This window comes from Schistocerca cancellata, chromosome 7 (assembly GCF_023864275.1).
Source record: "Schistocerca cancellata isolate TAMUIC-IGC-003103 chromosome 7, iqSchCanc2.1, whole genome shotgun sequence".
NCBI classification, from domain to species: domain Eukaryota; kingdom Metazoa; phylum Arthropoda; class Insecta; order Orthoptera; family Acrididae; genus Schistocerca; species Schistocerca cancellata.
In genome coordinates, this window is record NC_064632.1 from 300,389,437 (window position 1) to 300,410,011 (window position 20,575).

Sequence of the window (20,575 nt, forward strand, 5' to 3'; positions counted from 1 at the left end):
TTAGTTTCTTTAACTGAATTTTCCTTTGGTACAACTACAGCTGTGTGTCACATAAGGACTTGAACCATATTCCATCTTTCATACAGATAACACACCTACATACCCAGGCCACTGCTTATGCTCCATACAACACTCAATGCTTCAGTCTATGTATTTGTCTGTGATACACTAACTGTCCTATGGTAAGAAAAAAATATGTGTTTCTTTTCCAGATCAATCAATAAAGGTATTAATTCCTCATTGCCAAGACTTTGTATGGATAAAAAAGGCAATGTTGATACAATGTGTGATGAAACAAGTGCTGTATCATTTGAGAGATATAGAGGTGAGCAAGTGTGCTGGGACTTACCCCAGTTCACTGTTACTAGAGAGACGTTGTCATAATGCGCCTGTGTGTAGCACACAAAGTATTGCGCCATAATCTAAGAATGAAATTAAAATTAAAGTACCTTCACTAAACTTTGTCAGTATATTCTTCAGTATATTGTCATGTAGAAGAAGGTGTAAACAGATGAATGACGAACACTAACTTCACTTAATGAAGGTTTATTCAGCACTTGCGCATACAAGAGTGTGGAGTGAACTGCCTCCGACCAGAACACATACGGTATATATACAGCTACAGAACATTCCAGTACAATGATTCTTGCCATTTGTGGGTACTTCGAGAATGAACTCGAGCCGAATATAGAAATTAAAATTTTACAGTTCAGGTGAGTTTTGAACTCACGACCCTCCATGTAATAGCCTAGTATCACAACCATTACACTACAGCGACTGTGCAACTCAGCTTATTCTGCAACATTGCTCCCTCCTTAAGAGAACAGCGTCTTGGTGTTACGTCATCCTAGTCCGGGAATGAGTCATTGGTTCTGCATACTCCGACTCCCGATGACTGATGTTCACCCGGGCGGTGATCTTCTTAGAACTTCCATTGCCGCTATGTTCTTCGTCACCTTTCCACTTGTTGCCTGTTGCTGGAGCTTTGAATTTACCATGGGTTGCAGGACCCTTATAGGGCTTCATTCAAAGGACGTGGACTGTATCTCTGATCTTTCTTTCTCTTGTGTCGGGGTTGAAATCTTCAACTTCATAAGTAACATCAGACAACTGTCTTACAACCTTATAAGGTCCAAAGTAGCGCCTGAGGAGCTTCTCATAGACACCAACCTTCTGAACAGGAGGGAAGATCCAGACGAGGTCACCAGGCTGGTATACAACAGGGCGGTGGCTCACGTCATACCTTCGGCAATCGTTTTCTTGAGCCTGCAGCATGCGGAGTCGAGCTAACTGCCAAGCTTCCTCAGCTCTGATTAACACCTGGCCGACTTAGTTGTCATCCACATCATCAGGATGTAACGGAAACACAATGTCCATTGTCGTAGTTGCCTCACGCCCATGGACCAGGAAAAATGGCTAAATCCTGTGGTGTTTTGTTTGGCGGTGTTGTAGGGAAACGTCATGAAAGGTAGCACCTCATCACTGCTCAACACTGACGAACATTGATAGCATGTCGGCCAAGGTCTTATTATGCCGTTCAGTAAGCCCGTTAGTTTGCGGATGGTAGGCAGTCGTCATTTGATGAGTAATGTTGCACCAACGGTTTATCTCTGTCACAAGATTCGATTGAAAAACTTTCCCTCGATCAGTAATTAACGACCTTGGGGCACCGTGCTTTAATACAATGTCTTCCACGATGAATTTGGCTACCTCGAATGCTTCGGCTGTTTTCACGGCCTTTGTAATGGCATAGAATGTCAGATAATCAGTGCAAACAATAATCCATCTATTGCCACTAGCAGACATTGGAAATCGTCTGAGGAGGTCAATCCCAACACACTGGAAAGGCGTTTCGGCTGGTGGAATTGGTATAAGTCCGCCACGTGATTTCTGAGGAACTGCCTTTCTCCTCTGGCACTTCAGACAGTGTGACACATAGTGACAGACACTCCTAAATAAACCTGGCCAGAAAAATCTCTTGCAGATCCTATTGTATGTCTTAATAAATCCGAACTGTCCAGCCTCAGGTGTGTCATGGAATTTCTGTGGAACATCTAAGCGCATGTGCTTAGAATTCACTGATAGCCACGTCTTTCCAAATGGATCAAAGTTTTTCTTGCAAAGTAATCAATTAACTACCTTAAATTGTCCTTTCACATCCTCTGACTGCCTAAGGCAAGCATAATTTGAGATATCTTGGCGTCCTCCTTCTGCTCAGCAGAGAGATCCTGGAGTGCAGCGAGACAGTCCCTATCTTCATCAAAGTCTTGATGGTCTTGCACAGGGTTCCTTGAGAGACAGTCGGCATCTTGGTGTTTTCTTCCACTTTTTTACACTTTGGTAATATCATACTCTTGAAGATGTAGTGCCCACCTGGCGAGTCATCCTGTTGCGTCTCTTTTCCATTCGAAATTTGCACCAGAACAGCACCGATCCCATACCCACTGACATCTGTGTGTAGTTCTGTAGGTGCTCTCTCATCATACAGACCAAGTACAGGGTCAGTTGTCAGAGCTTCTCGCAGCACATCGAAAGAATCTTGTTGAGCACCACCCCAGATAAATTTAGCATCGGCTTTTAACAACTCTTAGTTGTAATCTTTGATAAAACAACGGAAATAAGAACATAATCCAAGGAAGCTTCTCACATATCTAGTACTATTAGGAATAGGAAATTCCGTTATAGATCTCACCTTTCGTGGGTCTGGCTGCACACTTCATTTGACTCAAGGTGTCAAAGTATTTTGATTTCGTTTGCTCCAGAGAGACACTTTCTTGGATTAAGTTTCAGTCCGGCTTGTTGGAGACACTTAAGAACGGGCCTCAGTCTTTTTGTGTGTTCATCAAATGTCTCTGAGAACACTATAATGCCATCTAAATAACAAAGACACATCGTCCACTTCAGGTGACTTAGAAGATTATCCATCATCCGTTCAAAAGTTGCTGGTGCACTACAGTAACCAAACGGCATTACCTTAAACTCATACAGGCCCTCAGGGGGTGATGAATGCAGTTTTCTCACGATCAGCCTCATCTACTTCAATTTGCCAGTATTCCGAGTATATGTCCATGGTAGAGAAAAACTTAGCCCCCTTCAGACAATCTAGTGTATCATCAATTTATGGAAGAGGGTAAATGTCTTTTTTAGTTATCTTATTAAGCTTCTTGTAATCAACACAAAAGTGCCATTCTTCTTCCTGACGAGAACCACTGGTGACGACCATGGGCTCTGCAAAGACTGAATGATGTCATTCTTCATCATTTTCTCTACCTTGTCTCGTATTATTCAACATTCTGTTGCTGACACACAGTATGCTCTCTGGCTTATTGGTTGATGGTCTCCAGTGCTAATCTGGTGCTTCACCATCGATTTGTCTAATTCTCTCTTCACCTGTGGATTGAAGCATTCAGAGAACTCTTGAAGAATGGAAAGTAGCTTCTTCTGTTGTTCCTTAGTGAGATCTGGTGATAGTTGAGCTAGACAATCTTGTCTCGTAGTGTTAGCACTAATTTTGTCCACAGACTCACATGGGAGGTTTCTATGATGCTCAGGTGTTCTGCAATTAACGGCTCAGCATTTGCTATGCACATGCATCTTGGAAGGATGTGTAGTTCTTGGCGACAGTTAACGATCCACAATTCACCGAATCCATTCTTAAATGAGACGATAGAGGCTGGGATGACCAAGTTATTCTTCAGTGGTATGCTTCTCTTACATTGCACTACAAGGTCCATGGGTTGATGCATGGCATGACACATGACAGTTACCTTTCTAGCTCTGACTGCAGGAATGATCACTACATCCAGCACACAGTCTCCACACACTTGGATGCACATCTTTCTCTCCACAGTATCTCATCTCATCTAATGTAATCTTCGAGCGACCACAATTTATAATTGCCTGAGAAGCTTTCAAAAAGTCCCATCCGAGAATGACGTCATGACTACATTCTTGTAAGACGATGAATTCTAATGGCTGTATATGCCCACTTATATCCACACAAATGACACATCTTCCTGTAGGTTTTACATATTTCCCATTAGCCACCTTCTGAAGAGATGTTTTACTGTTGACAAATATGGCTTTCTGCAACTGGCGCTGGTACTTCTCTGAAATGACTGAATATGGTGCTCCAGAGTCCACAAGAGCTTGGGCTGGTCGGCCATCCACGAGGATATCGACGTAGTTTCCTATCATTTTTGTAGTGATTGACCTCCAAGGAAGTTTTCCATTTTGCGGCGGCTAGGTGATCGGCTGCAGCTTCTAAACGGTGATGGAGACCTTGATCGGCGTGTTGGGGAGCGTCCTCTCCAGCGGCTAGCTTGCGACGATGGTGACCTACATCGTCCTGCACCCACATCTTCTTGTTCATCTTCGTCTTCCCAGAGTTTGCATCGGCTAAGATCGGTCTGCTATCTTCTCGTGCAGGCGTCATCAAATATCCACCACCTTTCTCGACAATAGCGCACTGTCCCAGTCATTTGCAGTGGAAACATACTGGTTGGTTATCCTGGGTCCTCGAGATGTCAGTCTTCCTTGGTGCCCAAACAGGTTCCTCATGCGGCATTGTAGGAACATAACTTCACCTGGGTCTTGATTTTTTTTACAGTTTTAAAGGGAAATGAAGGACGAGAGACTGGGTTCAATGTCGGTTCCACTTCCTCCATTGTGACCTCTTGAAGCGTCTCGGTTTTTTATTCGCTGTGTGATCCAAGTGCCTTCTGAATTTCTTCTCTCACTATCTGACGTAGAACACTTGTGAAAACAGTTTCTTCCTTCATCACAGACGTCAATACGACGTTTGGAAGCTGTTCAAACTTGTTGCGCGTAATTCTTTTTTTTATGCATTGTCTCGATATACTGACAATATTTTATTAAGTCGTCTGCTGTCGAAACCTCCTTCAGGAGTTTGGCTTTATATATGTCCTCAGCAATACCCTTCATGGGATGTGCAACCTTATCTTCCTCCTTCATTCTAGGATCCACTATTTTACACACATCCAAGATGTCTTGAATGTAGGATACTGTAGTTTCTCCTGGATGCTGTGCCCTGCACTTTAATTTATCTTCAGCGTTGCACTTCTGTCATTGTGTGTCGTTAAAATACTTGCGCAGTTCCGCCTGGAATACTTCCCAGCTTGTGAATTTCTCCTCGTTGTTCTCCTACCATTGTTTGGCAGTGCTCTCCAAATAGAAAAATACATTAGCCAAACACACGGTGTCATCCCATTTGTTAAATTTGAGTATACGCTCATATACCTTCAGCCAATTGTTTGGATCTTGGCCATCATCACCAAACAACTCGGAAGGATGTCTCATGTGGTGGCACACAGTTGCTGTCATCGTAACGTCCTCTTCTTCTTCTGTCTCCGATACATTGCGATCTGTTGAATATGGCTTGAACTCAGGTTTCTCGCCATGTAAATGGCAGCTCTGTCGTGGTCTGATGGGAGCCACTGTGTCGTCAATAATGTGTGGTATCACAAGTTCCAATACCCAGTGCCTCCACCAGAATAATGTCACATAGAAGAAGGTGTAAGTAGATGAATAACAAACACTAACTTCACTTAACATAGGTTTATTCAGCACTTGCACATACAAGAGCATGGAGCGAATGGCCACAACATACATTGTATAAATATAGCTATAGAACATTCCAGTACAATGATTCTTGCCATTTGTGGATACTTCTAGAATGTACTTGAACTGAATATAGAAATTAAAATTGTACAGTTCAGGTGAGTTTTAAACTCACGACCCTCCATGCAACAGCCTAGTATTAAAACCACTACACTACGGCAACTGTGCTACTCAGCTTATTTTAATGTTAAAATTGTTAAATCTCAAAATGATTGTATTCAACTAAATTTATTCACCCAATGTTTCAAGAAAATAAACTGACACTAAATAATGCAGCTAGAAAGCTAAAAATTTTTCAGAATGTGCAAATGCATCTCATAATCAACTGTTACAAGTCTCAACTTGATCAGAACAATATTTTGGTCAAAATCGGCATTTTTGCGAAAACTGAAGGCGCTACATAGGCTCAGAAAGATGAAAATTGGTATGTAGCCTCAGTGTTGTATAAAAACATTAACTTTGTGACTCCATAAAGCTACCTCTATCAGTTTTCAAATAATTTACTAAAAGCAAAATTTGGAACAGAAACATCCTTGCTTGTAAAAGATTAAGTATCATATTTGTATTAATGATACAAAGTTCTAATTACAGCACTTGATTACATTCATTAAATAATACAACTATACCAAGTTTCAAGATTTTAATGCAAATAACAATCAATACAAGGACTCTTAAAGAAGTAGTTCAGAGGTCATGTTCTACTGTCGCTTCTGTTCTAAAACTTCTACATGGCAAAGTTAAAATGCAGTTGAACTGAAATTTTTTCAGTAACTAAAGCAAAATTACAAAAATTGTTTCACTAGATAATTATTTTTTTAAAATAATATATGTCTGAGAAAGTGGCCATATAGATGCTGCTGACTGTGCCTTGAGCTGTTGCGCCCATATATAAATATGTCCAGAGGGATAGCAGAGAGATACTATGCACTGAGTTATAAATCTGTACGCATCAGTCAAACGCCGGCTTATGTGCTGCCTCAGATGACGTTAGAACTAGGTACCTACCAAACTCATTCATTAAAAGTAGGAAGTGAACTTGCAAAGACTGGCACTATCCTGAATCGCTTGGATTTCATGGTGTTTGTGTGCTGCCCATAACGTTGACATTTGCGTGGCAAGTGGTGAGATTATTTTCAATTTTTGTGACGATTAATTAACTTTGATTATTAGAAGTCAGGGCGATAGACCATTTTACTGGGATCTTACCATAGAGGTCGCCTCTAAACTGCTACGAGGGCTATGCCGAAAGTTTTTAGCAGAATGTGTGAAAAAAAATTTATTTGCAAAAAAACATTTACAACTTTTCAAAATACTCTCCATTAGCATTTATATATTTTTCCATTCTCTGAAACCACTAGAAAATGTGTCAGTCGAAGCTTGTTTTGTGATGTCACTTAGAGCACTGTCGTACGCTGCAATGGCCTCTTCATCTGATGAAAACCACTGCCCTTGAATTTTTTCCTTAATTTTAGGGAACAGAAAGAAGTCACAGTGGGCCAGATCAGGTGAATAGGGGGGTGGGGTAACACTCGCACTTTTTCCTTCTCCAGAAAGTCCATCGTTCTGGCAGCCCTGTGCGCAGATGCATTGTCGTGATGCAGCAGAAGGTGCCCACTCTTGGACTTTGGATGTTGTGACTTCCATGTGGCGATGACTTTTGGAAGACAATCGTTCACGTGCCATTCAGCATTGACTGTACGACGTATGTCCAAGGTCACAGAAGTGAGATGCCCGATCTGTGTGAAAAAAGGTGCCACCATCGTTTTTCCAGAGCTCCGACTTCGTCGAACTTTTGTGGGTGGTTCCTCCCCTGGAAAGCATCACACAGAAGACTGTCTCTTCGTTTCAGAGTAATAATGGTAGACCCACATTTCATCACCTGTGATGATATTGTAGTTGTCTTGGGCCTTCCCTCCATTGAATTTTTCAAGCATGAAACGACACCAGTCCACTCTCGTCTCCTTTTGGCTTTCTCTCAGGGAATGTGGCGCCCAGCGGGCACATCTCTTAGTAAGACCTAAGTGACTATGAACGGTGGTATGTGCTGCTGTTGATCCAATATTTAGGGTCCCTTCAATGTCAAAAAATGTAAGATGTGGATCTTCTTTGATCATTTTCCTCACAGCATCAATTTTTTCAGGAGTCACAGCTGTTACTGGCCAACCGGGACGAGGTTCATCTTCAATTGACTGCCGACTCCTCGAAAAAGTCGCGAAACCAATTTCCAACTGTGGCCCTAGAAGGGGAAGCTTCACCAAAAACACGCAGCAAAGAAGAATGTCATTCTTTGGCACTTAAACCCTTTTTATAACCGTAAAAAATCATGGCGCGAAAGTTGCGGCGCGACAGCTCCATCCTGCACCGTCTCTGACTCAGCACTGCCTGTGCTTTCTTACTGCGCTGTGGGGGGATCACCGCTAGCCAGGGGCTGCGCGTGCACGTCCCAAGGTCGAAAAACATCGCTCTTTTGAATGAAAACAACTCCATTGTCCTCTGCCTTACGGTTTACGGGCTGCTAAAAACTTTCGGCATAGCCCTCTTAATAGTGCTGTTTCTGATAGGGACATTATTATTATTATTATTATTATTATTATTATTATTATTATCAGGAATATTATTATGTTTCCGCATGTGAATTTGAACGGAATGTATTAATCAGTTAGAACTCCTGATCCCGATGAGTAAATAGTTAGTAGGAACATTTTCTTTCAGTGAGCACAAGAAGAATGTGGACTAGCAGACTGGAGATTATGGTCAGTATGTTCTCCATCGCTTTCTGGCTGATCGCAGAATTAGTTTTCAGGCTCTAGTAAAAATGGTGAAGAGGAATATTATTTTACCTGTGGTCCTACGTATGGTGCATCAGCTGGGAAACTGAACAGTGAAAGTGACCGTTAAAACAGTGAAATTGGTAGGCACTAACAGGATACCGAAGTGAAATATGCCAAAACCAGAGTGAAACAGTGCTGATTTGCTTGTGAATCTGGAAACTAAACTGTGAATGTTAGCCACAGTAACTTAGATCATGACGGAAGGAGGGAAGAGATGACACTGGATCGTGGCTACCACTGTCGCTGAGGCTAGAAGAAGACTGCATCATTACAGAGCTATGTGGACCTCTGAGTTACCTACAAGCTACTGCAAGCACTCACTGGTGTGCAGCCCCCCTGTAGCTACCGCAGTAGGTGATACTTGCGTAACTGCCACAGCTGCTGCTGCCTGCATTATGTCACGACACGTTGCATCACAGTTGCTGGTACATTGCACCGACATCACTTATCAAGATCAAGCAATTAAGATAAGTCAAGAATATTTAAGTTATTTGTTAATTGTTTCTAACAGGCTATTAAAAATGAAATGTATTGATAAGAATAATGTGAAAGTTAAGATGGAAGCAATCTTTGATGATGAGTCCTCAGAATTAGAAACTGAAATTAATGAGCACGGGTCTGTCAATGTAGTAAGTCCAGCATCTGAAGTTCAGTGTTACTGCAAGCTAGAACCATTTTCTCATGAAGGGAAATTGAAGTTGTGGTCCAAAAAGAAAAGGTAGGATTAATACAATTATCAGATAATGATAATAATATATCAGATAAGTTCAGCCAAGTCAGGGAATGCTATAAACTCATTTAAAACCAGTGGGAATGCCAAGTGGCGAAGCAGAGCCACCAAATTGGATGAAATTACTGTTTGCTGAACTTCTATCACAAAGAACTAAAGGACAGCAGTAAAACACTGAACAATAAGTTGGAATCTGATAGCAAACAGTTAAGTAGTAAGAGTAAAGCTAGTAAAAAAAAGAACTAAAGCATATTATTAAAGCATTAAAGGATGAAATTGCCTCAAAACTGAATAGTTTAAATTATAAAATCGATTCTAACCACCATGATCTGCAAGTCAGAGTAGGGCAACAGTTAAATAAATTGCATAGTACTTTCAAAACGAAAATTAGCGAAGTTTGCAAGGATTTCAAAGATGCAAATGAATTATGGAAGGGAGGTTGTGAGAAAGTATAGGCAACAAATCCAAACTTTGCTCTAATTGATTTAAAGAAGAAATACTTAAGTAAATGCCTGTCAAAAAGATACTAAGAAAGTAAAATCTGATTGTGTGAAAATATGTGATGATGATGATGATGATGATGATGATGATAAAAAAAAGACTTTCTCAGGATAGTTTCTCTGTGGCGCTCTCCCATGGATTAAATAAACCTGTGACCATTCGTGCTGCCCTTCTCTGTACATATTCAATATCCCCTGTTAGTCCTATCTGCTATGGGTCACACATACTTGAACAATGTTCTACAACCAGTCTCACTAGTGATTTGTAAGCAATCTCCTTTGTAGACTGATTGCACTTCCCCAGTATTTTACCAATAAATTGAAGTCCATCACATGCTTTACCCATGACTGAAGCTATTTGATCATTTCATTCCATGTCCCTACAAAACATTACGTCTAGCTGTTAGCATGAGTTGGCCGATTGCAGCAGTGACTCATTGATCTTATAGTCATAGGATACTAAATGTTTCCGTTTTGTGAAGTGCATGGTCTTACATTTCTTAACATTTAGAGCAAGTTGCCAGTCTCTGCACCGTGTTGAAATCTTAACAAGATCTGACTGAATATTTATGCAGCTTCTCTCACATAGGACTTCATTAAAGATACCTGCATCACCAGCAAAAAGCCTGATTTTACTGTTAATATTGCGTGAAAGGTCATTAATATACACCGGCCAGAGTGGCCGAGCGGTTCTAGGTGCTACAGATTGGAACCGCGCGACCGCTACGGTCGCAGGTTTGAATCCTGCCTCGGCCATGGATGTGTGTGATGTCCTTATGTTAGTTAGGTTTAAGTAGTTCTAAGTTCTAGGGGACTGATGACCACAGCAGTTAAGTCCCATAGTGCTCAGAGCCATTTGAACCATTAATATACAATGTGAACAGCAAGGGTCCTAACACACTTCCCTGGTGCACACCAGAAGTTACTTCTACATCTGACGATAACTGTCCATCTGAGATAACATGCTGTTTCCTTCCTACCAAAAAGCCCTCCATCTAGTGACAAATTGCACTTGATACTCCTGAAAGTGATTGGTGTGCAATGGGGTTGGAGGTACTGGTCTACCAGGGCTGAGATGCGTTCAGTGGGCCTTTTAACATGTTCACACTGGCACTGAGAATTGTGTTTCTTGCTGTGGAGCAGTGCATTTATTCATTCTTCCCCTTATCTGGAGGTGCTGCCTTTCTGTTTCTCACAGTGGGGCAGCGGTCTTATTCAAATGCCCTGAGCCGCAATTTAAATATCTTAACCGTTTATTTTGAAAGTGGCGGAAGTCCTTTTTTTTAACGGAAGATTGTGTATAAAATAATTGTACACTAGATTAATTACATATTACCTGATATCTCATTGTTCAGAAAGCTCTCTCAACGAAGGGTCACACAGAGTTGTATTCACACCTGTTTGTTGCGCCTGGCTGATGGGTAAAACAACAAACTTCAAGACTGTTCCTGATAGCATAATTGCTAGAATCGTGCATGAGCCACTGAGTCAATGCTGGCACAAGCATGTTAAAGCCAGCGGGTACGGGGCGGCCAGGGTGATTGAATTTGTGTATTTTGGGAAGCAAGTAGAAAGTGGGTAATGTACAGATCCAGAGGGGTTACATGTTCTATGAAAGCAGCTCAGGGTTTCCACGATTTTCTGCAGTTCAGTCTTGATGAGAGGACTGACGTCTTTAGTAGCAATTTTTTGCATTGTTGATGTGTCTGATGGTTGACAGCCTATCTGCACATACTCCTCACAATCCATTGCTGCACCAGTGGAGCCCTTGTCTGCTGGGAGGACGATGATTGAGTGGTTTAACTGCAGGTCATGGTTGGGTAGGTATTTAGCCCAAGTAAGATTTGGGGTTTTGGTGATATTTTTTGGGAAGGATTCAGAAGCAGTGCTAGGAGTGAGGAGTTACTGCATAATCGGGATATGATGGTTTGGAGGAGGAGGGGTGGAGAGGGGGGGTGGTTATCCCTTTCGAATTTGGTTTAAAATTGTTCTAGACAGGATTCTGTGGGCAGTCTGTTGGTTTTTGGATGGGTTTGTGTACTGAAGTGGTATTTTCAGTTGAAGTTACAACAAATGAATAACAGGAACTCTGGTGGGGGGGGCTTGGTGGAGAGATGACCAATTTTGAAGTATTTGACTTATGGGGTGGACAGCTTCTTCCAAATGAATTGAAGGGAGTGTACATCTACATCTGTACTCTGCAAACCACACTGCATTATGCTGCAGAGGGCATGTCTCATTGTACCAGTTATTAGGGTTTTTCCTGTTACATTCACATGTGGAGCATGGGAACAATGATTGCTTAAATGCCTCTGTTTATACTATAATTAGTCTAATCTTGTCTTTATGATCTCTATGTGAGCAATAAACTTATTCTACTAAAAAACTGAGTTTATCACTAGCTGTACCTACAGCTGAGAGTGTTATTCCATTTCACGTCCGTACAAATTTTTACATCCGGGTATTTGTATGAATTGATCAGTTCCAATTGTGATTCATTGATATGATTGGATACTATATTTTTTCTGTTCTGTAAATTGCATAATTTTACATTTCTAGGTGTTTAGAGAAAATGGACAATCTTCAGTATAGAGTGAAAAACAGTTGATTCAAAATTTGAAAAAAAAATGGCGTATTGCTTTAGATCTTGTTTTTGCTGTGACACTGCATCCCTTTACTAGCATAATACATTATGAATCTCGAGTTTTCACTATTAATGTTTTTCTCATTGGCAGATTTAACTGTTTAAATTGCCAGTTATAAATATTTATTATACAAAATATTGGAATTCATATAAAAATTGAGAAGTAATGGTTTAAATATAATTTCAGTTCTGGGTCATTACAAGGCCTCACTTTCCTACTATCTCAAAGCAGCAATTCTGGTGAGTGACTTTTTTAGCCAACCACTTCCAAGATCAGTGATGGATGATCTAACATTTCGCCGCATGATAAAATGTTGCAGCCAGCTTCAGTGTCACACTCAGGTAGCCTTTATGATCTTAATATAAAGCTATTGTGTAAATTCAAACAATGAAAACTCCTGGTAGGAATATTAACAATGTAGGTAGAGATAAATTGCTACTTACAGCAAAGGAGACATGTTAAGCTGCAGACAGGTACAATTAAAATACACTTACCTTTTGGTCATAGCCTTCAGCAGTCATTAACATGAAGACCACCAAGTTACTGAACATACTGCCCAGCAAAATGTTCTTCACTTTATTGACTGTGTCACAACCCCTGCCATATGGATCCTTTCTACCAGCACCAGCTTTTTGAATTGCAGAAGTGGGAACTCTTCCTGCAACATATCCTACGTTCCAGTAAACACCTTGACCTCAACCTTTGTTAGTCCCTGTCCTTCACCCATCTATCCACCCCCCCCCCCCCCCCACCTTCTTACTGTATCTAGCTGCCCAACTCTGTCCCCACCAAATCCCTGCGTGCTTCCAGAAGCAGCACTTCACCATCTCCTACACCTACCCTGCTATCCCTCCCTGGCCTCCTCAATACCCCTTCCACTCATATTGCTTCTACCATCATGCAAAGTTGCTGAGATAATGGTCATATGTGTATGAGTTTCGCTCTCTCTCTCTCTCTCTGTGTGTGTGTGTGTGTGTGTGTGTGTGTGTGTGTGTGTGTTTAGAGAAAGGCCTTCTGGCTGAAAGCTTACATTTGTAGCAGTCTCTGTTGTGCCTGTTTGCAACTCAACTTCTCCTCTGTATGTTGAGTAGCAGTCTATCCTTTTCATAATTTTCTTATTAAGTTATTTGATATAACTTTGTCGTCCATTGTTTATTCTGATTAAGAGTTCAAACAATCTCATACACAGTAGCTACTACTTTACATTATTTAAATAACTGATTTATTCTCTGTTTTCCGATAAATGATGAGGGAAGGAGAGGGAAAGACGAAAGGATGTGGGTTTTAAGGGAGATGGTAAGGAGTCATTCCAATCCCGGGAGCGGAAAGACTTACCTTAGGGGGAAAAAAGGACAGGTATACACTCACACACACACACATATCCATCCGCATGTACACAGACACAAGCAGACATTTGTAAAGGCAAAGAGTTTGGGCAGAGATGTCAGTCGAGGCGGAAGTACAGAGGCAAAGATGTTGTTGAAAGACAGGTGAGGTATGAGCGGCGGCAAATTGAAATTAGAAATTAGCAGAGATTGAGGCCTGGCGGATAGCGAGAAGAGAGGATATGCTGAAGGGCAAGTTCCCATCTCCGGAGTTCTGACAGGTTGGTGTTAGTGGGAAGTATCCAGATAACCCGGACGGTGTAACACTGTGCCAAGATGTGCTGGCCATGCACCAAGGCATGTATAGCCACAGGGTGATCCTCATTACCAACAAACACTGTCTGCCTGTGTCCATTCATGCGAATGGACAGTTTGTTGCTGGTCATTCCCACATAGAACGCTTCACAGTGTAGGCAGGTCAGTTGGTAAATCACGTGGGTGCTTTCACACGTGGCTCTGCCTTTGATCGTGTACACCTTCCGGGTTACAGGACTGGAGTAGGTGGTGGTGGGAGGGTGCATGGGACAGGTTTTACACCGGGGGCGGTTACAAGGGTAGGAGCCAGAGGGTAGGGAAGGTGGTTTGGGGATTTCATAGGGATGAGCTAAGAGGTTACAAAGGTTAGGTGGACAGCGGAAAGACACTCTTGGTGGAGTGGGGAGGATTTCATGAAGGATGGATCTCATTTCAGGGCAGGATTTGAGGAAGTCGTATCCCTGCTGGAGAGCCACATTCAGAATCTGATCCAGTCCCGGAAACTATCCTGTCACAAGTGGGGCACTTTTGGGGTTCTTCTGTGGGAGGTTCCGGGTTTGAGGGGATGAGGAAGTGGCTCTGGTTATTTGCTTCTGTACCAGGTCGGGAGGGTAGTTACGGGATGCGAAAGCTGTTTTCAGGTTGTTGGTGTAATGGTTCAAGGATTCCGGACTGGAGCAGATTCGTTTCCCACGAATACCTAGGCTGTAGGAAAGGGACCGTTTGATGTGGAATGGGTGGCAGCTGTCATAATGGAGGTACTGTTGCTTGTTGGTGGGTTTGATGTGGACGGACGTGTGAAGCTGGCCATGGGACAGGTGGAGGTCAATGTCAAGAAAAGTGGCATGGGATTTAGAGTAGGACCAGGTGAATCTGATGGAACCAAAGGATTTGAGGTTGGAGAGGAAATTCTGGAGTTCTTCTACACTGTGAGTCCAGATCATGAAAATGTCATCAATAAATCTGTACCAAACTTTGGGTTGGCAGGCCTGGGTAACCAAGAAGGCTTCCTCTAAGTGACCCATGAATAGGTTGGCGTACGAGGGGGCCATCCTGGTACCCATGGCTGTTCCCTTTAATTGTTGGTATGTCTGGCCTTCGAAAGTGAAGAAGTTGTGGGTCAGGATGAAGCTGGCTAAGGTAATGAGGAAAGAGGTTTTAGGTAGGGTGGCAGGTGATCGGCGTGAAAGGAAGTGCTCCATCGCAGCGAGGCCCTGGGCATGCGGAATATTTGTGTATAAGGAAGTGGCATCAATGGTTACAAGGATGGTTTCCGGGGGTAACAGACTGGGTAGGGATTCCAGGCGTTCGAGGAAGTGGTTGGTGTCTTTGATGAAGGATGGGAGACTGCATGTAATGGGTTGAAGGTGTTGATCTACGTAGGCAGAGATGCGTTCTGTGGGGGCTTGGTAACCAGCTACAATGGGACGGCCGGGATGATTGGGTTTGTGAATTTTAGGAAGAAGGTAGAAGGTAGGGGTGCGGGGTGTTGGTGGGGTCAGGAGGTTGATGGAGTCAGGTGAAAGGTTTTGTAGGGGGCCTAAGGTTCTGAGGATTCCTTGAAGCTCCGCCTGGACATCAGAAATGGGATTACCTCGGCAAACTTTGTAAGTAGTGTTGTCTGAAAGCTGACGCAGTCCCTCAGCCACATACTCGCGACGATCAACTACCACAGTCGTGGAACCCTTGTCCGCCGGAAGAATGACGATGGATCGGTCAGCCTTCAGATCACGGATAGCCTGGGCTTCAGCAGTGGTGATGTTGGGAGTAGGATTAAGGTTTTTTTAAGAAGGATTGAGAGGCAAGCTCGAAGTCAGGAATTTCTGGGATTAAAGGGAACAGCCAAGGGTACCAGGATGGCCCCCTCGTACGCCAACCTATTCATGGGTCGCTTAGAGGAAGCCTTCTTGGTTACCCAGGCCTGCCAACCCAAGGTTTGGTACAGATTTATTGATGACATTTTCATGATCTGGACTCACAGTGAAGAAGAACTCCAGAATTTCCTCTCCAACCTCAACTGCTTTGGTTCCATCAGATTCACCTGGTCCTAACCTTCGTAACCTCTTAGTTCATCCCTATGAAATTCCCAAACCACCTTCCCTACCCTCTGGCTCCTACCCTTGTAACCGCCCCCGGTGTAAAACCTGTCCCATGCACCCTCCCACCACCACCTACTCCAGTCCTGTAACCCGGAAGGTGTACACGATCAAAGGCAGAGCCACGTGTGAAAGCACCCACGTGATTTACCAACTGACCTGCCTACACTGTGAAGCCTTCTATGTGGGAATGACCAGCAACAAACTGTCCATTCACATGAATGGACACAGGCAGACAGTGTTTGTTGGTAATTAGGATCACCCTGTAGCTAAACATACGTTGGTGCACGGCCAGCACATCTTGGCACAGTGTTACACCGTCCGGGTTATCTGGATACTTCCCACTAACACCAACCTGTCAGAACTCCGGAGATGGGAACTTGCCCTTCAGCATATCCTCTCTTCTCGCTATCCGCCAGGCCTCAATCTCTGCTAATTTCTAATTTCAATTTGCCGCCGCTCATACCTCACCTGTCTTTCAACAACATCTTTGCCTCTGTACTTCCGCCTTGACTGACATCTCTGCCCAAACTCTTTGCCTTAACAAATGTCTGCTTGTGTCTGTGTATATGCGGATGGATATGTGTGTGTTCTCGAGTGTATACCTGCCCTTTTTTCCCCCTAAGGTAAGTCTTTCCGCTCTCGGGATTGGAATGACTCCTTACCCTCTCCCTTAAAACCCACATCCTTTCGTCTTTCCCTCTCCTTCCCGCTTTCCTGACGAAGCAACCGTTTGTTGCGAAAGCTTGACTTTTGTGTGTATGTTTGTGTTTGTTTGTGTGTCTATCGACCTGCTAGTGCTTTTGTTTGGTAAGTCTCATCATCTTTATATATATATATATATATATATATATATATATATATATATATATGGTTATAATAGAAGGAAACATTCCACGAAGGAAAAATATATCTAAAGACAAAGATGATGTGACTTACCAAATGAAAGTGCTGGCAGGTCGACAGACACACAAATGAACACAAACATACACACAAAATTCAAGCTTTCGCAACAAACTGTTGCCTCATCAGGAAAGAGGGAAGGAGAGGGAAAGACGAAAGGATGTGGGTTTTAAGGGAGAGGGTAAGGAGTCATTCCAGTCCCGGGAGCGGAAAGACTTACCTTAGGGGGAAAAAAGGACGGGTACACACTCGCACACACACACATATCCATCCACACATATACAGACACAAGCAGACATATTTTGTGTCTGTATATGTGTGGATGGATATGTGTGTGTGTGCGAGTGTGTACCCGTCCTTTTTTCCCCCTAAGGTAAGTCTTTCCGCTCCCGGGACTGGAATGACTCCTTACCCTCTCCCTTAAAACCCACATCCTTTCGTCTTTCCCTCTCCTTCCCTCTTTCCTGATGAGGCAACAGTTTGTTGCGAAAGCTTGAATTTTGTGTGTATGTTTGTGTTCATTTGTGTGTCTGTCGACCTGCCAGCACTTTCATTTGGTAAGTCACATCATCTTTGTCTTTAGATATATATATATATATATATATATATATATATATATATATATATATATATATATATATAACAGAAGGAAACATTCCACGTGGGGAAAAAAATATATCTAAAAACAAAGATGATGAGACTTACCAAACAAAAGCGCTGGCAGGTCGATAGACACACAAACACACGAAATTCTAGCTTTCGCAACCAATGGTTGCCTCGTCAGGAAAGAGGGAAGGAGAGGGAAAGACGAAAGGATTTGGGTTTTAAGGGAGAGGGTAAGGATTCATTCCAATCCCAGGAGCGGAAAGACCCACCCTAGGGAGAAAAAAGGACGGGTATACACTCGCGCACACACACACATATCCATCCACACATATAGACACAAGCAAACATATGACAGAGCAGACAAGCAGACATATGTCTGCTTGTGTCTGTATATGTGTGGATGGATATGTTTGTGTGTGCGAGTGTATACCCGTCCTTTTTTCCCCCTAGGGTGGGTCTTTCCGCTCCTGGGATTGGAATGACTCCTTACCCTCTCCCTTAAAACTCAAATCCTTTCGTCTTTTCCTCTCCTTCCCTCTTTCCTGACGAGGCAACCGTTGGTTGCGAAAGCTAGAATTTTGTGTGTATGTTTGTGTTTGTTTGTGTGTCTATCGACATGCCAGCGCATTCGTTTGGTAAGTCACATCATCTTTGTTTTTAGATATATTTTTATATATAGATATCAGTCTGATGTCTGAGGCAATTGTTATTATGGTTTTTCTTTCTGTGACTGTATTCCTTAGTGCGTTATTACATATCAATAATTGGGCATTTCTTCATTATTTCAGGCAGCTGTGTTGTGTCAGTTTCTTGAGGAAACAGATTATGCAACAGCATTTAAAAGCCTGGGAGATGTTAAAAGCAGCAGTTGTAGTGACTCAATGGATTCCTACTACAACTGTATCTGGGACATAACTATTCTTGAGTATCTTGTACACTTACATTCTAAACGTGGAGAACACCAGAGGAAACATCAAGCTGTAAGTTAAATCAAATAATGTGTTAGCGTTAAGTGCAGTTTATTGTTCTGTGGAGGAAAAAAGTATGAAAAGGTTGCACCTGTAACTTTTAAATTATTTATTTGTATTAATTACTATGTGGAAAGGATAGATTGCTACTCACTACATAGAGGAGGCAATGAGTCACAGACAGGCACAACGAAAAATAATATACAGAATATTTAAGCTTTCAGACATAATTCTTCCTCTAGAAATACAGTTATCACACATTCACAAAATAAAAACTTTCACATACACATGATACCGCCTCTATACAGTGGGGTCCGACAGTGAGTGCATCTGATGTGGGCAGCAATCTGCCATGAAGGGAAGTGCGGATAAGATGGAGGCCTACAGCCGGGAGGGGTATGGATAGCAAGGTAGTGGTGGAGGAACATGCTAGTCGTGGTCTGTGGGAAAGTGAAGAAAGTCATTTGTTCGGATGAGGCTTGTTTCACACTGTTTCCAACTTGTGGCTGAGTTTACGTCCCAATAGTGAAACTTGGCAGGGGTTCGGTGATGATTTGGGTACACCTCATTGTATCCCATGGGCTTCCCTCCCCCACCTTTTTCCATTGTGGACATTGTTTCATTTTTGTAGGTTGTAGGAATTATAATTATGTTAACACAAAAGTGGGTATGTAATAATATTATGCATGTAAGAAATTTGTAGTGGCTGATAAAATGTTGTACACAGTAGGAAAACATTAATTTTGGGTTATACTGTGACTAGGAATTGAGACAGATTAGTTAGTTATGACAGTAATAAACCCTCACACCCAAGCAAGCCAGAGGGGTACACCCACAACACATAATGACGAGTTGTTTGTATCACTTTCTGGGCATGTTTTATTTTGGCTGCTCTGTGATAAGTACTTCATTGGAGGAATGTTTTGTTTCCTAATTTTTGTTGTTGTTGTAGAAGTCATACATCATATTAATTTAATTTTGTATTCTTTTTCAGATGAGGGTGCTTGGCCTCCTGGAGCTCAATGCAAATAACAACAAAGAAATTCAGAGAGAGGCAGCAAATTTAAGAAAATCTCGTTTCCTTAGATCTTTAGCAAGGCAGTTTGTTTGCTAACTGTGGCAGCAAATTTTTCATTTACTTCTATGAAGTTATATATTGTAAATATTAAATTAGACAAAAACCATTTCAAATAAATTATATTATGAAGCAATGTATCCTGTCTAATGCAGTAAAATGGTCTCACAATTTCTATCTCCCTTCTGAAGCTTTGGGACTGCATGCCTCGGATGTGCAGTGCCTTAACTACCTCCGCCTCTCCTATAACGGTCATCAGATGTCAGTTAAATCTTCCAGTGACTTTAAGGGGTGATTCAAAGACTGTAATATTTGCAGATGACACAAGCAGAGTCATCAAGAGTAAGAGCTCAATCTCATGATACCTGAACAGCAACACAGCTAGCAGTTAAGCCTGAAGTAGTGGTTTGTTCACACCAAAACTCCGCTTATTGAATGAAGAAGAGCTATGAATGCACTCTTTGAAAGTAGATCTTCCACTTGCAACAGTTTTAACAGCAGCACAAAATTATCCAGAGCCCTTTTTCGGACGTTACAAAGTCATAACAAATTTTCCAGTTTATTTTAAGTGTTATTCAACCTAAATAGTTTGAGATATGAAGATTCAACTCAAAATTGTTAGGGTAAATTCTGTTGTAGAGAATTTTGTAGGCCTGCTCACTCACAGATAATATTGTCAATTTTTATCCACTTCTATTTCAAACACTACATCTGCCACTTTTAGATTTTCGTGCTGATATTCTAGCGAAAAAAAGAAAACGATAAATTTGTGAAGCAGAGGAACTAATATCCAAAAATTATTGCACCTAATATTGTACATCATCATCATCTATCTGCATCTGGTCCCTGATAGCTTTGAATCCAAAAAAGGCTGAAATAAGTGCCTGTGTAGTATTGTGCTTATAGTTGTCACAATATTTTTGTCTGCTTATGGTGGTTTC

General features: G+C 42.0%; 1 protein-coding gene across 1 annotated transcript in view; it reads left to right on the top strand.

Annotated features, from left to right (window-relative positions):
- LOC126092248 (integrator complex subunit 8) overlaps positions 1–19,762 on the top strand; it is a 172,104-nt gene extending 152,342 nt beyond the window's left edge. The window contains 3 exon segments of the mRNA XM_049907758.1: positions 12,533–12,687; positions 18,380–18,571; positions 19,554–19,762. Of these exon segments, the coding sequence (XP_049763715.1) occupies positions 12,533–12,687; positions 18,380–18,571; positions 19,554–19,673 (467 nt within the window). The 3' untranslated portion in view covers positions 19,674–19,762.
- The last annotated feature ends 813 nt before the right edge of the window (positions 19,763–20,575 follow it).